Raw genomic sequence first — 20,044 nt, forward strand, 5'->3', positions numbered from 1 at the left:
GAAATGAACATCTTTACCTAGCAAAAGCAGTTCCAATAACTTCATAAAAGTAGGTTGGGGAGAATGCTAACCTTTGCTTTGTGGTTACGAGCCCCATAGAATAACTGTACAAAAGCTGACCCTGCAGATGGTACAGAGCCACTGGGCGGTTTGCACATCAGAGTGTGTGTTGGGGGAGGGGGTGCGTGTGCATGCGTGTGCACACAGCGTGTGTGAGTGCGTATCTTAGGTGGAAAGAAACAGCTGGCGCTCCTTCAGCAGTCCCCAGCTGGAAGCAGAGTGGGGAGGAAGGAGAGACGTGCGAAGTGCTCACTTCAAGGCTGGGATAAGACAAGGGTCAGAAACAAGTGTCACATGAGATTATCATTTGCAGAGACTTATTGCAAATGGCTCCTCAGAACCAGGTAATGTTTCTGCTTGACAACCGCCTTTCTTTCCCTATTTACCTTTCGTGGCCGTAAGATTAAAAGGAAAGAATTTGCCCTTCCACATTCCACATTCATGCCATAACGTTTACATTTTAGACCGCTCAAACGGCAAGGCCAGCAGTGTTCCACAGCATGGTAACACACGGACCGTTTCTAAAGTTTATTCTCTCTTGTTTGTTTCAGTTCTGGAGGGAAAGTTTTAATCCAACACAACCTAGTAAAACCGCCTGGATTTTAAACTATAAACAACCAGATGATGAAACATGGAACTAACCCATTTGAGTTATTAACAAAAATTAGGCTCACAACTTATAACCTACAACTCCATGGTGAATACCAGCAATCCACCTAACGAGGGTCCTCAGTGGAGTGGGGACAGGGAGGAGGGAAATGATGGTACCAACACGTGTGTCTACACAAAATTTCTACTTAATTTAAAAAAAAAATGGGCTGGGTGTAGTGGCGCATGCCTTTAGTAGCTCCCACTGCAAATCGTAGAGGAGTTTCTAATCCTAAACCATCTCATGGGCACAGAGGGGCACTCAAGCCTGGCAGTAGCTACAGGCCATGAGTAATATCAACGAGGGATTCCAAAGTGGGGTTCTCCCCAAGAACTCATTAAAGAGCTTTGCTTTGGCATCGGACACAAGATCCAAAGGTGCGCATCACAATTCACCTTACTTCAGCACCCAAATATCTTAGGATCTAGTAGATTCTTTCTTATGAAATGTGAAGCTCAGTGTTAGGAAACCTTCCTTATAAAAGCTGATGCTTTGGAGCTGTAGAAGATTACAGCTGTTTCAAGGTTCTGTGTGGTTTCCTAATACAATGCAAACCTAACAGTGGGAGGAGACCTGAGTCAAAGCTCGCTGACATCCTGTGAATCTGTGCCTGTCTCTCTCTCGACTTGTAATCACTCATATAGTGAAAATGACTTCGCTAAGTGACGGACAGCCTGCAAAAGCACCTTCCTGTAAGGAGAAGCCTTTGCCATCATCACACACTCAGCTTCCCCATTGCTACGCATGTACTTTGGGTACCGCAATATTACATGTTTTGAAATACCTTCCGACATTAACATCTCTATTTTTATCAATTCAAATTGGGTTGCTTTACTCTTCTTTGCTTTTGGCAAAGATGTTAGCAGCAGACACAATATTCCTCAAGTTTCTCTGAAGGCTCTCATCTTATAACCCTGCTTTTCTTTTCTTTTCTTTTCTCTTTTTTCTTTCTTTAAAATTTATTTTTAATTAATTATTAGAGAGAGTAGGTGCACCAGGGCCTCCAGCCACTGTAAACAAACTCCAGACGCATGCACCACCTTGTGCAGCTGGCTTACATGGGACCTGGAGAATCAAACCTGGGTCCTTAGGCTTTGCAGACAAGTGCCTTAACCGTTAAGCCATCTCTCCAGCCCACAACCCTGCTTTCCTAAATCTCATTTAGTGGGATATGGAAAGAAATTCATTAAGTTGTGATGAGAATTTTCTTTTACAATAACAGAGTGGAAAATACCAGAATATATTCTACATAATATATAAAGTTGCTTAAATTGGGGATGCAATTGGTAGCTGCAACATACATTTTCAACTGTGGATTGTGATGAAATAAAGACTGAAAATACAACTTTTAAATTGAAACAAACATTTGTGTTTTATCACCTAATTTTATGGTTAACATTTAAAAATGTCCTATTACTTAATTTTCTTTTGTGGCTTCTCAAAAGAGCTACTAAGTTAAAATAATATAACGCTTAGTGGTGGTGCACACCTTTAATCCCAGCACTTGGGAGGCAGAGGTAGGAGGACTGCCATGAGTTCGAGGCCACCCTGAGACTACCTAGCGAATTCCAGGTCAGCCTGAGCTAGAGTGAGACCCTACCTCAAAAAAGAAAAAAAAAACCAATAATAATATAATGGTTACCTACCATGTATATTTTTCTAAATGCTTGGATTTTTCCAGAAAGTTAATTTCAATGGTAAATGTAGACAGAAAGAAAAGATTCATAAGTAATAGAAACAAATAAAATACAAAGGATAATGTTCTGTCCAAAGAATACCAGCCACAGCCACATGGACAACAGCTTTGTGGAGGCAGCTGCTCCTATAGCATATTGTCAAAGATAGGGTTGCTGGAAAATGACAGACACCTTTCATCAGGCTTCCACTCAGCCAGCTGTCCCTGGGGAATGATGTGGTCTTTGCTTACATGCACCCACATCTATGCCTATAAAACTCTACTGCAATCATAAGGGATGTAGAATACGCGTTGTGTTTTGGCTTTCCAGCTCTCATGGATATGAGGCATTCCCAGTTTGAAAGGCTAAAGAGAGTCACTTGACAAATGAGAGTGAAGAAATATGGAAATGAGCAATTAATTGCGAGCTATTTGTTAGAAGGTAAGTGTCTTAACTGCTAAGCCATCTCTCCAGCCCTCTATACTCATCTTAATCCATGGTTTTACATGTGAAAATGAGAATATAATCTTGGTTTGAGTTAGGATATAAGAGAAAAAATAGAATTCATTTATTAACTTAATGCCCAATGGAAGATGAAACTGGCCTATTTCCTGGAGCAAGCAGACAATGAATGGGTGAGCAGATAGTGATACAGAAATACACAGCATGTGCACACACAAATATACGCAATCATATCACGTACACTAAGACTGCTTAAATGACATTGCATACGAGTCAGGAAAATAAAAACCTTTATGAGGTCATCCAACCTGAAACTTGTTTAAGTTTCCCAACCACAAGTCTCTTATAGTCCATTCCATTCCCATTTTTCTACTTCTTTCACTGGTTGAAACTTTTTTTTTTTTTTTGGTGTTTCAAGGTAGGGTTCACTCTAGCTCAGGCTGACCTGGAATTCACTATGGAGTCTCTCAGGGTGGCCTTGAACTCATGGTGATCCTCCTGCCTCCTGAGTACTGGGATTAAAGGCGTGTGCCACCATGCACCAGTGAAACTTTCTTGAATCTAAAGATTTTTCCATCATTCAGTCATTCTTTCCTTTTTCTTTATAGTTTGTGCGTTTGTATATATATACACACATATATGTATATGTATACATATATATATATATATACACACATGTTCTACAATAATAAGTTGGGTTTTTTGTATTCTATAAAAGGAAATCTAATTGAAATGTTTCCTGGCTTACATTTTGGCTAAACTTCACACTTCTGAAATGCATATTAAGTATATAGATAGGGTTGTAATTAATGCGCTTTCATTATTGTATGGTATCTTACATCCACAATTTAAAACTGTTTACAACTGTGTATTTATTCCCATATGCGTTACTTTCTGTTGCTATGAATCCTCGGGTTTGTGTCTGCTGGTACACAATGGTAAAATGCATATTCAACTTTATAAGATGACATCAAATTACTTTTCAAAGTTCTTATGTAATGTCCCCTTCTGTCACCTGCACAGAGGAGCGTCAATTGTGAGCATGTCACCAAAACACATTATTATGAGACTTTTTCATTTCTACCATTCTAGTAAATAAAAAGTACCATCTTACTGTGGGTTTCCTCTATTATATATTAGTTTTCCTAACTGTCTTACTTCCAAATAGATATGTATAAAAAATAAAAATGGGGCAGCACTTTGATATAGAGATGAAAGTGAAGGGGGTGATTAAAAAAAGAAAAAGGCATTTTGCAGTCTAGCCAGCAAAGTTGTGGCTTCTCCAGCTTCCTTCTGGAAGATGGTGTCTCACCTTCGTTTCTTTAGATGACTTTGCTCCTTCTCTAATCCATGAGGACCAAAAGAAAGATTCAAATTAGAAGTGCAGGAGCCAGGTGGTGACATGAAGTCCTGTGGGGCTGTGGCATTGGCTGTCACTTCACTGGTGTCTCCCAAAGGGTCTATGCAGGGACTGGTGTCAGAAGGAAGGCCGTGCCGCCAACTCTGAGACCCCAGAGTGGAGCCCATGGACTCAGGGCTGGTGTGGGCAGACAGTCCCTCTAAGTTAATATAGTTAATATCCAAATCGCCAACCTGGAAATTGGAAGAAAAAAAAAAATGTTGCTAAATCAAAGCAGGAAAGAGTGGTTTCACTAAGAATTAAAAATAAAAGCTTCCTAAGTTAAAAGTTGGTTTCGTTCATCATTTTCATCATCTGTACTTTAAGTGGAGACTTCTTTGATGACTCCATGTGTTACAACTGCTGTCCAATTGTTCACGAAAGAAAACTACATCTTTATTACAAAACCAGTCAGAAGTATGCTTTTAACATCTTATGAGCCATTAAGTCAAAATGAGGGGAAATATACTGAGAGCATATACTAAAGAAAATACTAAATATACTAAAGAATAAAGAGTGTGCAGCTTTATTCACAAAGCATCTCAACAGAATTGGAACAACCAAGGTAACAGCAGTGACATCAATCCGTCACAAGGTGAAGAACAAATCAAACTCCATAAAGCACAGTGACTAATTAGGAGACAAGAGACTCCCCAAACTTGACCTGTCAATAGTAACATGAGCATTACACCCAGCAAGCAACATTTTGTGCTCATATCATAAGACTCTGTAGAGACTAGGGGGTGGCTCACACCGGGCACGGTGGCGCACATCTTGAGTCCCAGCACTCGGGAGGCAGAGGTCGGAAAGAGGACCGCCGTGAGTTCGAGGCCACCCTGAGATTACGTAGTGAATTCCAGGTCAGACTGAGCTAGAGTGACAGCCTACCTCGTAAAAACAAAACGAGAGAGAGAGAGAGACAGAGAGTAGGAATGGTTCAGAAAGAAGGAAATGGAGAAAAATAAGGAACTAGAGGGGGTTTGACACTTATATAATATTCATCTGCAAAAAGAAGTTCTGCCTGGGCAGGTGAAAAAGAGCCCCTGATCCAAACACTTGCTTTAAGAACCAGGATTAAAAGTGTTTATGAATGAGGTAGTGGTTATTCAAGAGCATCATTTCCGGGGAACACACACTGAAAAGGGGGAGAGCAACACCCCTGCAGATAGGGCTGGGTTGGAGGAGCAGCTCGGTGGTAGAGCATGCGCTTAGCATGTACGAAGGGTGGGCTTTATCTCCAACACCAAACAGAGAAGGGAGAAAAGGAGTGCAGGAGGAAGAAAAGTCCGGAGCAAGAGAGGAACGAGTGAACAGAAATTTTAGGATGCTAAAACCATCAAGCCTCATCGTAATAATTTCCTAAGGCAAAAACCATCAGTGAATACTCAAAATATATAAGAATAACAGGAAATTTACAGTACTCAAAAGTACCTCCTACTAAAATAGTTAATAATTTAAAAAAAGAAAACAACAGTAACCATACTGAAAAGAAACTTGGCAGAATAATTATAAAATTACCAGCACATTTTCTTTCACTACAAAGATTATTATTAAGACAAGAGGCTAATAGTGAATAAAGTCTAGAGATAGCCAATGGTATTTTGTCAATGCTAATTTTCTCATGTTAGTACCTATATTGTATTTATGCAATATAATGTCCATGCCTCAAGGAAAATACATAGCAAATAATTAAGGGAGAAAATAACATTGTATTTTCAACCTATTCCCAAATATTTTAATATTTACAAATATATTCACTGGCATGCACAGATGCACAAACTCTCAGAGAACAAGAAGGTAAAATGTGGTTAATTATTAACATGAAGGGAGTTGAGTTAAGAGGTATATAGGAATTCTTTGTGTTGAAGTTATATATGGCTGGAATTATGTTAAAACAGAATGGTTTATAAAGTAGCTTACATGAAAAGGAAATTTTCAAAGTTGTTTTTAACCATAAGAATTTCCTCATCAGGTTTTACAAGTGATAACCTGGAAAATTAATGAGAAACAGGACAACAAATAAGCTAATGATATTTTCAGATTTCTGTGTCAGGTTGGATGAAAAAAGAGTTCAGGTAAATTTCTTTTTAGATACTGTGGAAATTGTTTAAAGCGGTTTCCTCACATTGTCCTTATGATTCAGTTGGATACAGGAACAATAAAAAGGACCTAAACGATTTAATGAGCTTTGTAACTTAAATGTGGCCTTAGTTTTCTTCCTCAATATTAACTGCATATATTTGGCAGTATTCTGCCATGTGTTAGTTTAGTGAATTAAGTGGTTTGGATTCTCTTCAAATGTTTGTTTCATTTTTTTTTTGTTGTTGTTGTTCATTTCACATTATTGAAGCAATATTTCTCTCAGACAAAATAGTTCCAAACAGAAATTATATCCTGACATCATCTCTGCTTTAGGAAAGTTTTCATTTTGAATGTATTATGGGACACATAAAGACAGTTTCACCACATAAAATGGCAATTTTACAAAAATGGCAATGTTTGCTACTTTGGCTAGCTGGGGGTAAATGGAATTGCTGTAATATTCACTGAGGCTCAGAACAAAATGCAACAATAATTCAAGAGCCTTTCATTGCAACCACTAGAAAATATGGCAAAAATAAGCCGGGCGTGGTGGTGCACGCCTTTAATCCCAGCACTCAGGAGGCAGAGGTAGGAGGATCTCTGTGAGTTCGACGCCACCATGAGACTATACAGTAAATTCCAGGTCAGCCTGGACCAGAGTGAGACCCTACCTTGAAAAACTAAAAAGAAGGAAAGAAAGAAAGAAAGAAGGGAGGGAGAGAGGGAGGGAGGGAGGGAGGGAGGAAGGAAGGAAGGAAGGAAGGAAGGAGGAAAGAAAGAAAGACAAAAGAAAATATGGGGAAAGAAAAACTCACTAACACCAGAACACAGCAAACACGTGCACCTTGGAAACTACGAAACACTGATGAAGGACTGAGATATCCATGTTCCTGGTACTGGCAAAATGTCCATACTTCACAAAGTGATCTATGGATTGAATTAAATGTTGACCAGATACTCACAGATTTAGAGAAAAGTCCTAAGATTTATATAAAGCCACAAAATCTCCAGCATAACTCGAGCAACCATGAGCAGCATGAAGCTGGAGGCATCTACTCCATGATTTCCAATTCTATGATCACGCCACGGCTATCAAAGCAGTACAGGCCACGAATAACAGACACATAGATCAATGGGACAGGGTAGAAAGTGCAGAGGTCAATCCACGAAGAAACAAAATTATGATGGGGAAAGAATACGTCTTCTTAATCAGTGATACTGGCAAAATTAGACATCCACAAGCAACAAGATGAAGCCGGGTCCCTTTCTAACACCACACACAAGAATCACTTCAAGAGGCATTTAAGACTTAACGCTATATCCTAAGACCATGAAAGCAAGGATTTTCATAAAACTCTGTGACTCGGGTCTCGTCAGTGGTCGCGATGGCTCATCTTTGTTGTCAGCCTGCCGGGATCTGGAATCACACTGAAACAAATCTCTGGGAGTGTCTGTGAGGGAGTTTCTGGATTAGACGAATTGCTGTGGGAAGGCCCATCCAAGCTGTGAGTGGTACCATGCCATGGGCTGGGGATCCTGGAGAAAGTGATCTAAGCACAAGCATTCATCTCTGTCCTTGCAGACTACAAGATGCCACATGGCCAGCTGCCTCGAGCTTCTAACGCCATGACTTCCCCAATCATGTACTGCGCCCTGGAACTGTAGGCCGAAATAAATGCCCCCTCCCTAAACTTGCTTCTCATCCGATAGCCTGTCACAGCAACAAGGAAAATAACTAGACCGGTGATTTTTTTTTTTCTTTTGGACATGAAACCAAAACCATAAGCAACAAAAACCACAACACAAAATAAGTAACCAGGATTGTATTATACTAAAATGCCTCTGCATATGCACAGCCAAGGGAACAATCAGCAAACGTGAAAAGGAAGCCTACAGAATGAGAGAGAATATTTCCAACCCACATCCCTGTAAGGAGTCAATACCCAAAATCTACATGAAACCCAGACAATCAGTAGCAAAATAATAATAATAATAATAATAATAATAATAATGATGATGATGATGATGATGATGATGATGATGATGATGATGATGATGAGCCGGGCGTGGTGGCACATGCCTTTAATCCCAGCACTCGGCAGGCAGAGGTAGGAGGATCGCTGTGAGTTCGAGGCCACCCTGAGACTCCATAGTGAATTCCAGGTCAGCCTGGGATACAGTGAGACCCTACCTCGAAAAACCAAAAAATAAAAAGAAAGAATTAATTAAAAAATGGATGAGCCCTAGGGGTGCAACGTCTGCTGTTGTCTGGCTAAATGTATATACTATGCTTATCAAACTGCCCAGTAAGCACTTCTGTTAATGTTCACGCCCTTATATTAATGCTACTCTCACTTTTGGTAGAGAATCTTTTCTTTTCAGATGGCAGTGACCTTGGGACGACTCAGAAGGTATCATGGTGATGGAAAGAAATGATTGCAGTGCTCAGTACTGCAATATCTCTATCACACCTTCCAAGGCTCAGGGTCTAATGCAGAAAAGGTGGCAGAAAGAATGCAAGAGCCAAAGGAAGGGTAGGATTCCATACAACATGCTCCCTCCAGACACAAAGTGGCCTGGATATCCATGGCCTCACAGTGCCTGACACTACCTGCACAAGACCATCATAAGAGGAGGAAAAGATCATGACATCAAAGTTAAAAGGGAGATTGATTGAGATGGGAAGGGGATATGATGGAGAATGGAATTTCAAAGGGGAAAGTGAGGGGAGGGAGGGTATTACCATGGGCTATTTTTTATAATCATGGAAATTGTTAGTAAAAATTTGCAAGAAGAAAAAATGGGGCCGGATGTGGTGGCACACGCCTTTAATCCCAGCACTTGGGAGGCAGAGGTAGGAGTTCACCGTGAGTTCAAGGCCTCCCAGAGACTCCATAGTGAATTCCAAGTCAGCCTGGGCTAGAGTGAGACCCTACCTCGAAAAAAAACAAAAAAAGTGGGGGGAGGGGGAGAAGATTCACAAATAGCCACCAGGTGCATGAAAAAGGTACTTGGCATCACTGGTTGAGGTGGTTGATTACAAAATGCCCCCTCAGAGCCTTGTGTGTTTGTGATTAAACCTCATCAATGGCCAGCTGGTGGGGCCTTGCTGGAGGAGGTGTGCCACTGGGGGGCGGGGCAAGCCTTGGGATTTTTACAGCCAACCCTCCTTGCTCGCTAGCTCAGCTCACTCTTGCTGCTTCGTCCTGGCTGCCATGCGACTGTGTGAGCCGTCTTCAGCTCCTGCCATGCTTTCCCACCATGACACAGCTTCCCTTAGACACTGGAAGCCAAAATAAACCCTTTCCTTCCATAAGCTGCTTTGGGTTGGATGTTTTGTCCCAAATAACTAGTCATCAGAGAAATACAAATCAAAATCACAGTGAATTATAACCATTAGGATGTTTGTTATAAAAAAAAAAAATCAACAGTGACTAGGCATGGTGGTGGCAATACTCTAATCCCAGCACTGGGGAGGCCAAGGTAGGGGGATCGCTGTGAGTCAGAGGCCAGACTGGGGCTACGTAGTGAGTTCTAGGTCAGTCTGAGCTAGAGTGAGACCCTATCTCAAAAACTAAAATCAGAGCCGGGCGTGGTGGTGCACACCAGCACTCGGGAGGCAGAGGTAGGAGGATCACCGTGAGTTCAAGGCCAGCCTCAGAAGACATAGTGAATTCCAGGTCAGCCTGAATTAGAGTGAGACCCTACCTCAAAAAAAAAAAAAAATTAAAATCAACAATCTAGTGCTGGTGGTAGAGAAAGGGAGCCCTGGCCCACTATTGGTGAGGATGTAAATTAATGGAGTCAGTGTGGAAAAACAGTACAGAAGCTCTTCACATGCTTAGAATATAATAAACATACAACCCGGCAATGCCTCTCCTGGGTGATATATGTGCAAAAGAAATAAAATCACCTTCCTCAAGAGAGAGCTCTACTCCAATCTTCAAAGTAGAATTATTCACAATATCTAAGACTAGAATCAACAAAATGCCCATTAACAAATAAACAGATAAAATAAAGTATGGTATGTGTGTAACTTCACAGAGCAAGCCATTATTCAGCCTTTAAGAAAGAAAGAAAGAAAGAAAGAAAGAAAGAAGGAAGAAGGAAGGAAGGAAGGAAGGAAGGAAGGAAAGAAAGAAAGAAAGAAAGAAAGAAAGAAAGAAAGAAAGAAAGAAAGAAAGAGAGAGAGAAAGAAAGAAAAATACTATGTTAGGGTGGTGGCTCACACCTTTAATCCCAGTACTTGGGAGACTGAGACAGGAGGATTGCCGTAAGTTCAAAGCCAGCCTAGAAGAGAGTGAGACCTTATCTCAAATAGCCAAAATTACTTCCTTAATTAATTAATTCTGACACTCCTAACAGTGTGGATGACCTGGAAGGGCAGTATCCTAAGTATAATCAGCCAAACACAGCAAGATAAATATCACACAGCCTCACGCAGACATGAGATCTAAACCAGTCAAGGCCAATGAGCACAAGGATGGCTGCCAAGAATTGGGAGGTGAGAGGGAAGAGGACCTGTCAGTCAAAGATTCCAAACCTCAAATCAAATGGCAGGTGAATTTTGGAGAGCTGATAAATAGCGTGCTGGGTACAGTTAATAATAATAGGTTGTATACTTGACATTTATTGAGGGTAGGTCACAAGTATTCTCATAACAACAAAAAAATAATTATGTGAAGTAACAAGTATTTTCAATTTGCTTGATAATAGTCATTTCATGATATATATGAATATCAAACATCACATTGTACACCTTAAGTGTGTGTCATTTTTGTCAACTATACCTCGAAAACCTAGAATGTAACTATTATACATTATTATGAATACAATCATGAACCTTATGTATATGTATCCACATTTATCTCCAAGTATGGTTACAACACTCGGCCCAACTGCTCAGTACTCTGAAAGAACATTCCCAAAGCTTCCATGTTCCAACCTAGATCTCTATAACTGGGGTTGGTATATCTGGTATGTGTCAAGATGACCAGGCCAGTTCTCTACAGCTGATGTCAAATCCGATTGATTGGTTTCTCTGTCATTTTAAATTATTCAAACCTATGCATCTGCATTATGCATTTAACATAAAAATGCTTTATAACACTAAAAAAAAAAAACAGAGCTATTCAACAAATTGTCTGAAACAGAATTACTAAATAGGAAAAACAGTTTACATCATATGAAAAATGTAAGTAGTAAATCATATGCATATTAATAATAAAATGGTAAATACGTAAATGTTCAGTTAGTGGGGGTGTTGTGTATGTGTTATATGCCAGGTCTTATGTGAGCGCTCATCTTTTAAAGTCAGTGAATCGGAGCAAAAATTGTGTGCTTCCAAAATTATCCATGAAAATACCTTCAAACCCTCATAAATCGGGGTGTGCAGATATCTTTGGATCCCTAAGTGTATTTTAATTTATATAACTACTAAAATTTGGAGATCACTGACTTGGAGGAAAAAAAAAAAAACGAAAAATAGGCATGGCTGGTACAGTCAAACCCTTTGCCTTCATGAACTTGAAGTCCCAAATCTCCATCGCAGGAGTGGAGAAATTCTACACAACAACAACAACAAAAAAAAAAAAAACACCTTCCCTGTGACATAATGTCAGCCTGTTTTCACAGTAAAGATCTATAACCTCAATACATGTTAAATGACATGCTATGAGAATTAAAGCAGTTTGTACGACTGCATCAGATGGACTGACACCAAGCGCTTGCTCATTATTGCTTGCTGGATTTGAATATGACCATTACCTAATGAGTCATGCATACACACTGCCCATTGAAAACAAGCTGTTCTGAAGGTGTTGGTGGTCTGCTGCCATTTCCTATTGCGGCCCCGCTACAGACCCCCCTAACTCCTGTGTGGCCCTGTCTCAAGCCTCTCCCAGCCAGAACTTCCTGCATAATGTGTTCTGAGGTACTCAGGAAGAATCCAAGGATCCAGTGCTCATGGGGGGAGCCTCCACAGCAGCACCCCTGGGTGGCTCTTGGGTTGGACTATTCAAAGGAACACAGCAATGCATGATGCTGAGTATTTCTCACACTCAGGTTCTGGAAGGAGGCACAGACCCTTCCCCCCCCCAGCCCCGCCCGGTCACCTGAGCCATGCCTTACCTGGTCTATCACCATACAGTTAGCATAGACTTCATCGCCCCCGTTCAGTACGTCAGAGAGCCGGCCTGCAGCAAGGAACGCCGGGACATGCTTGGGTTTTTTGTGGCCATCAAAGGAGTTAACTAGAAGAAACGGAAACAGGAGGGGGTTAAATGTAGGAGCAATTCATATTACAGTCAAGCTTTACTTTCTTAGTCAAGCCATAAGAAAAAAAGCAAAACCAAATTGCATTATTTGAGGGGATGGTGTTCTAATGTGTGGAAGTATGTGTGCACATATGTTGATGTATGCATAGAGACCAGAGGACAACCTCAGTGTTTTCTTCCTCAGTGTTTTATTGCAACAGGATCTCTCACTGGCCTATAGCTCACCAAACAGGCTCTTCTGCCTGTGCAACAAAGCCCCAGAAATCCACCTGTCTACTTTCCCAGCATTGAGATGGGAAACACAGCCTTTAAAAATAATTTTTTTTTTTGCTTATTTTTATTTATTTATTTGAGAGCGACAGAGAGAGAGAAGGCACACAAGAGCTTCCAGCCACTGCAAACGAACTCCAGACGCGTGCGCCCCCTTGTGCATCTGGCTAACGTGGGACCTGGGGAATCAAGCCTCGAACCAGGGTCCTTAGGCTTCACAGGCAAGTGCTTAACTGCTAAGCCATCTCTCCAGCCCACACACAGCCTTTTTTTAAAAAATTTTTTATTTATTTATTTGAGAGTGACAGACAGAGAGAGAAAGACAGAGGGGGAGAGAGAGAATGGGCACGCCAGGGCTTCCAGCCTCTGCAAACGAACTCCAGACGCGTGCGCCCCCTTGTGCATCTGGCTAACATGGGACCTGGGGAACCGAGCCTCGAACCGGGGTCCTTAGGCTTCACAGGTAAGTGCTTAACTGCTAAGCCATCTCTCCAGCCACACACAGCCTTTTTTAAAGTGGGTTCTAGGCACTGAACTCAGGTCATGCTTACTAAGTAAGCACTTTATGCATTAAGCCAATACCCTCACCAAAGAGTAACTAAAAAAAAAAAAATTACTCTTTTAAACATGGCCTTGTTTGTTTGTGAGAAGATAGCAAGAGATAGAGAAACTCACAGAGAGAAAGAGAGAGAGAGAATAGGTACACCAGGACCTCCTGGCTGCTGCAAACAAACTCCAAAGTGTCACTTTGTGCATCTGGTGTTATGTGAATACTAGGGAATCAAATCCTGACCAACCAAGTGCTTTTAACCACTGTACCATCTCCCCGGCCTCCAGCATAACTTTTTTTTTAATTTAAAATTATTTATTGATTTATTTGAGAGTGACAGACACAGAGAGAAAGACAGATAGAGGGAGAGAGAGAGAATGGGCGCGCCAGGGCTTCCAGCCTCTGCAAACGAACTCCAGATGCGTGCGCCCCCTTGTGCATCTGGCTAACGTGGGACCTGGGGAACCGAGCCTCGAACTGGGGTCCTTAGGCTTCACAGGCAAGCGCTTAACCGCTAAGCCATCTCTCCAGCCCCAGCATAACTTTGTTGCTGTCTGTATACCTTACAAGCTATTATGCAGGTATCTTCTTTTCTATGCCCAAATCTTCGCAGTTAACTAGAACTTCTATTTACCATGATTAGTTCTAGACACATACTAGCCCACTTCAAGCACTACATATCCCATCACTGGAGATCTCTATAAATTTCTCACAGGTTAAACTACACTCCATTTCTTTTCTTAACAATGTGGGAACGATAGTGGCTGTACTGTGGTTCTCAAGTATATGACAGGTCAGACTCAATGACTATGTACTATGTCCAAGGACAGCACAAAGCCATCTGCAAAACCTGCCAACCCTCACACATGGCGCTTTCCTTTTATTTCACTTACAGAAATGGTTTTGCTATCTTCCACGATCTCAGCGTTGCTCCAAATACATGAGGTTGTCCAGAGTTGAGACCCAACGAGTTGAGACGCTACCTTATTTGTAAAGAATAGAGAGTTGAAGGCAATGACATGTGTTTGTGCCAGAGGCCTTGCTTCCTGTGACTGGCTTGTCTAATGAGTCTCCAGAACCCTCCATGTTGTGTCCACGTATGTAAAAGCAGACTGTCGTCGCTCTGCTCACCTCGTTGTGTGGTCATGACAATGAAATGAGTCTGGACAAGTAACGCAGGGACACTGACTGCTTGATAAATATTATTAGTTACTACTATTATGTTTGCTGTTATTATGGATGGTGATCTTTAACCATGACCTGTGTGTAAAGTTCAAGGTTACGTCTTCTTTATTTAGATTTATTTCAATACATTTTCTTGAATGGGTACAAAAGGGATACTGCTATTCCAAGGCCCTTAGAAATGGTATGTGTTCCTTTGCCTGTCTTATCACGTTATAGTAGAAATCTGGATGTGAATCAAGAACTAAAAAATGGCTAACTATGGGGCTATTATGCTATAATTAAACATTACTATTTTTCCACAGAAAGTTGTGGATGATATAAAAGTTACAAAGATGTATGAATTGCACAAGCCAAATGGTTCTGGCTCCCATTTCCAAATATAAATCTACTTTGTTTTTCTGACAGACCATTAAAGTGGGATTTTATTAAGCTTCTTGAAGAAAATACTTTCGTCATATCTATAACAGATGATTTTATTAATATATCTAAATAGCTAGCAATGTGATGTATGTGAAACCCACAGACACTTCTCAAGTATAACCTTTATGACCAGAAACTACGCATTTCCATTCTAATTACACAAAAGAGGTTCCAAAGGTCATAAATCAAGAACCTGACAGAACACTTTCAACATGCTCCGAAGTAAGAAAATACTTGCCCATTTGTCATTGCAGAGAATGTTCTAAAAACAATCATAAATGATTCAGCATGGCCCTGTGACTTGTAATTAATCCAGCTCAACTGCTCCGCCGTACCACCATTTCACAGACTGTAAAACACTGGTATTTCTGCCATCCCTTTCGGGGGCCATTCATTCTCTTTTCTAATCACTGCCGAATTCAGACTTCATTAATAACTGGCCTAACCTAAGAACTAACATGATACTGCAGACAGTTGCAAACAATGAGTGACTTTCATTTTAAAACCACAGAATCAAATGAAATGCTACCCCCAAATTGCGGGGTGCCCATAAATGTATATATAGCTCTGTCACCCAGTAGCCACGTTCTTAATGACCAATAAGTAGTGCTCAAAACTCCAACCACTAGCTTAAAACATGAGCAAAGGCCAGAAATGACTGCTTTTTTTCCAACGTGCAGACAGAGGTTATTTTGACCTTCACAAATCCATGTGCCCTCGATGGCAGATCATGACCTCTAAGGAGAATATATCCAGGTCCCAAGATGCGCCAGATAGTCAAGTCTCAGTACTTAGGGCCTAATTGGTTTTCTTCATGATTTATTTGATGAGGGTCTTAGAAAATACATAATTGGGTCCAACCTGTCTTAGCAGCAATTTTAAAGTCTAGAAAGTTACGAAAGAGACCAAAACTTTTCCTTATACATTGGGTTCATAAGAGTATCTCGCAGTTACGTCTAATCTGAGTTCATGCCATTTCTGTCTCTCCCAAGCATTCCCACATCTGTCCACAGAAATAGCACAAAGCTTGGTGCCAGCTTCACCCCAGTGTCCCCTACAAGAGTTATAAAACTTGTGGCACCAAGCACCAGGCTCCAAAGACCTCCAAGTTCTGAAGTCCAAATCACACCTGATCCAAGACTTTCAACACCAAGACCACGCTTGTCGCAGTGACTATAGTAACTATGTCTGACACCTGACCGGCTCACCCCAGGCTTTGCCACAACTGCCCCCCCATTCCCGTCGTTCCATAGCTATGTGTCACCTACGTCAGCATGCTTGCTAGTACTTTCTTCAGATTGACTTGCTTTGTGTTCTTCAAATGCAATTTTTTTTTTTTTTGAGGTCGGGTCTCACTCTGGCCCAAGCTAATCTGGAATTCACTATGGAGTCTCAGGGTGGCCTCAAACTCACGGCAATCCTCCTACCTCTGCCTCCCGAGTGCTGGGATTAAAGGTGTGCACCACCATGCCTGGCTCATCAAATGCAATTTTTTTTTTTAAGGAAATACCTTATCTTAGCTATCATGAGAATACCAGCATTCCTTGTCCAAATTAGTAAGGAATGGATGTGCTCAAAGCAATGGAAATAGAGCAATGGGATTTAATTTTTATTCCACTTATTTATTTATTTATTTATTTAAGAGTGAGACAGAGTAAGAGGCAGATAGAGAACGAGGGGGAATGGATGTACCAGGGCCTCCAGCCACTACAAAGGAACTCCAGATGAGTACGCCCCCTTGTGCATCTGACTAATGTGGGTCCTGGGGAATCGAGCCTCGAACCGGGTTCCTTAGGCTTCACAGGCAAGCGCTTAACCGCTAAGCCATCTCTCCAGCCTAAGCAATGGAATTTAAATGGAAAGCATAGTTGCCTATCAAAAGTGGGAGACTGGTAGGCCTGCCCTATTATTTTTTATGAGAGAGTGAGGGAGAGAGAGAGACAGAGAATTGGCATGCCAGGGCCTCCAGCCACTGCAATCAAACTCCAGGCGTGTGCTTTGCTTTGAGTGCAGGAGCAACTTTGTATATGTGTTACCTTGTGCGTCTGGCTTACGTGGTATCTCGGGAGTTGAATGTGGGTCCTTAGGCTCTGTAGACAAGCACCTTAACCACTAAGCCATCTCTCCAGCCCTGTCCTAGCTTTGATAAATGAAAATTCCAAAGGACTCAAGAAGTGCTAAAGATACAAGTACTCAACTAAGACTTCTTCCATCACCAGATAAGAAGCAACTTGAGGGCTGGAGGGATGGCTCAGCAGTTAAGGTGTTTGCCTGCAAAGCCAAAGGACCCAGGTTCGATTCCCCAAGACCCACATAAGCCAGATGCACAAGGGGCACATGCATCTGGAATTTGTTTGCAGTGGCTACAGGCCCTGGCATGCCCATTCTCTGTCTGTCACTCCTCTCTCTACCTCTCTCATTCTGTGTTTGCAAATAAATAAATAAAACTAAAAATAAATATGAAGGGCTGGAGGGATGGCTTAGCGGTTAAGGCATTTGCCTGCAAAGCCTAAGGACCAGGTTCAATTCCCCAGGACCCACGTTAGCCAGATGGACAGGGGTGGCACATGTGTCTGGAGTTTGTTTGCAGTGGCTGGAGGCCCTGGTACGCCCATTCCCCCTCTCTCTCTATCTGCCTCTTTCTCTGTCTTTTCTGTCAAATAAATAAATGAATAAAAATAAAACAAATATTTTTTTAAAAAAGAAGGAACTTGAAAAGAAAATTCCTTCATGTTATGGTTTGAACATAAAATGGCCCCCACAGGCTCATGTTTGAATGCCTGGGCCCTGGCTGGTGGGGCTGTTTTGGGAAGATGTGGAATCTTTGGTAATGGTGAGCCCACCTGCCAGACACATGCAGTCCTTGAGGGTTACAGCCCAGCACGGTTCCAGTCTAGCTTCCAGGTTGGAGCTATGTGACGCTGCCGCATAGAGCCCTGGTTTCCACAGACCGCTGACCCACTCCAGTCACTATGTCTTCTGCACTATGAAGCAGAACCAAAACAAGCCTCTCCTACCTTAAATTACTTCTGTCAGGGCTGGAGAGATGGCCTAGCGGTTAAGCGCTTGCCTGTGAAGCCTAAGGACCCCGGTTCGAGGCTCGGTTCCCCAGGTCCCACGTTAGCCAGATGCACAAGGGGGCGCACGCGTCTGGAGTTCGTTTGCAGAGGCTGGAAGCCCTGGCACGCCCATTCTCTCTCTCTCCCTCTACCTATCTTTCTCTCTGTGTCTGTCGCTCTCAAATAAATAAATAAAAATTTATTAAAAAAAATGACTTCTGTCAATTATTTTACTGTGTCAATTATTTTGTCACAGAGGTAAGGAAAAGGACATGACCCAACTCTATGACCCAATGCAATCTAGGGTAAGAAGTTGGTTATCTCCAAGAGGAACTGTTCCCACAGTCTTCCCACTGGCCTAGACTGGGCCATCACTGTTATGCTAATGATGACTCCACGGTGGCAGTAAGCCCTGTTGGGGAGGTGGGCATGAATGTACAAGAGGGTGTTATAGAAGCAAAGAGGCAAGATCTGTCCCCTGTCTGGTTCTGTCACGACAGCCACAACCTGCCTTATCGATTCGGTTGGACTGTTTGCTGCAACTATTAACACAGACAAAACTCACTGTCCAGGCCAATCCCACTACATTCCCATTTCCCCAAAAAACTACAAGCCACACATCAGGCTACTTTTCCATGCCTCTGGCATTCTCTACGTAAGTCTGGCTCTGCCCGTTTGCATAGCGACCACCCTACCTGCTAAAACCCCTGGGTTTCCACACACTGTTAAAACAGCATCTCTTCCATAATGCCTTCTGTCGTAACTACCTATAGGTATCTCTCTGCAACAACAGCAGCCCCCACATGTCAAAGGATAACTAAAAATAACAGGAGCTAGAAGACTGACAAACCAGGAAATCCAGAGTCTCACAGGATCTCCTATTCTAGTGACGTTAGCACTTGTCCCTGCCAAGGATGGCTCCAAACCAGAAGATAGTGACAGAAAGTGAGTTTTCAAGAGGACTTTCAAACAACCCAGACTCAAAGAGTCAACTATATTTTAGTAACTCAAAAGAAAAAGTTATATGCCCTTAATTCTTTTTAAGATTGATCTTTCCAAGATTTCCAAGAAATACAATTTTATTACTTCCACGTATAACGACTTTAGTAGTAAATTTTAAAAAGATTTATGAGCTGGAGAGATGACTTAGTGGTTAAGGCGTTTGCCTGTAAAGCCAAAGGATCCCAGTTAGATTCTCCGGGACCCACCTAAGCCAGATGCACAAGGGGGCGCATGTATCTGGAGTTTATTTGAAGTGGCTGGAGGTCCTGGCACGTCCATTCTCTCCTTCCCTCCCTCTCTCTCTCTCTCTCTCTGTCGGCCTCTTTCTCTCTCTCTCTGTCTGTCTGTCGCTCTCAAATAAATAAACAAACAAAATTCAGAGAAATAAAATGTCACTTTTACTACAACCCTAACTCAGAGCTCAGGTTAAGAAATTTTACAAAGTCCGTTCTGGACAAAGTAACTGACAAACACTGAGTGGGAAAATGGAAAGAAAGCCAAGCTGTCAGCCTGCCCATGGGATTTCCCTCCAGCAACTCAAGGATGAGAAATCAACAACTGCGAGGGATTATAACTACGGAGGAACGGAGACCAAGCAGACAATGAGAGAGCACGCTTCTACAGAACAGAGGGAGGAGTTCAGGAACTGAGACATTCTGTCCTGACATGATGGAGTTGGATGCTGGCCAGCTTCTCCCCTCAGAGCGCCTGCGGGATCAACAGCCACCCAGGGGATCCCCAGCCACCCCCCCCCCCACATCATCCTCACTGTTAGGTAACTCTACCAGAGGCCCCTAAAGCAGTTTCCCAAACCATATCTGTGCTCTGCTAGAAGTTCTAGTTAAGGGCAGCTCTTCCCCTGGGAAGACCAAAGTGGCCACTAGAAAGGGGAGAACGTGGGTGCCTCCCTCCCTTCGCTGGGGCACTGCAACTGCCTCAAGTCTGGCAGCCCAGA

At 42.1% G+C, this 20,044-nt stretch overlaps 1 protein-coding gene across 4 annotated transcripts in view; it reads right to left on the minus strand.

The window, feature by feature from the left end:
- The window catches only part of Arhgef28 (Rho guanine nucleotide exchange factor 28), a 361,317-nt gene that overhangs the window by 106,432 nt on the left and 234,841 nt on the right, over nt 1–20,044 (minus strand). For all 4 annotated transcript variants that reach the window (XM_045133599.1, XM_045133602.1, XM_004651536.2 and 1 more), the window contains 2 exons: nt 12,458–12,579; nt 4,160–4,440 (listed from right to left, as the gene is read on the minus strand). In XM_045133599.1, the coding sequence (XP_044989534.1) occupies nt 4,160–4,440; nt 12,458–12,579 (403 nt within the window). The remainder of the gene's footprint in view (nt 1–4,159; nt 4,441–12,457; nt 12,580–20,044) is intronic.

The sequence above is a fragment of the Jaculus jaculus genome, chromosome 14, assembly GCF_020740685.1.
Source record: "Jaculus jaculus isolate mJacJac1 chromosome 14, mJacJac1.mat.Y.cur, whole genome shotgun sequence".
Lineage (NCBI taxonomy): Eukaryota > Metazoa > Chordata > Mammalia > Rodentia > Dipodidae > Jaculus > Jaculus jaculus.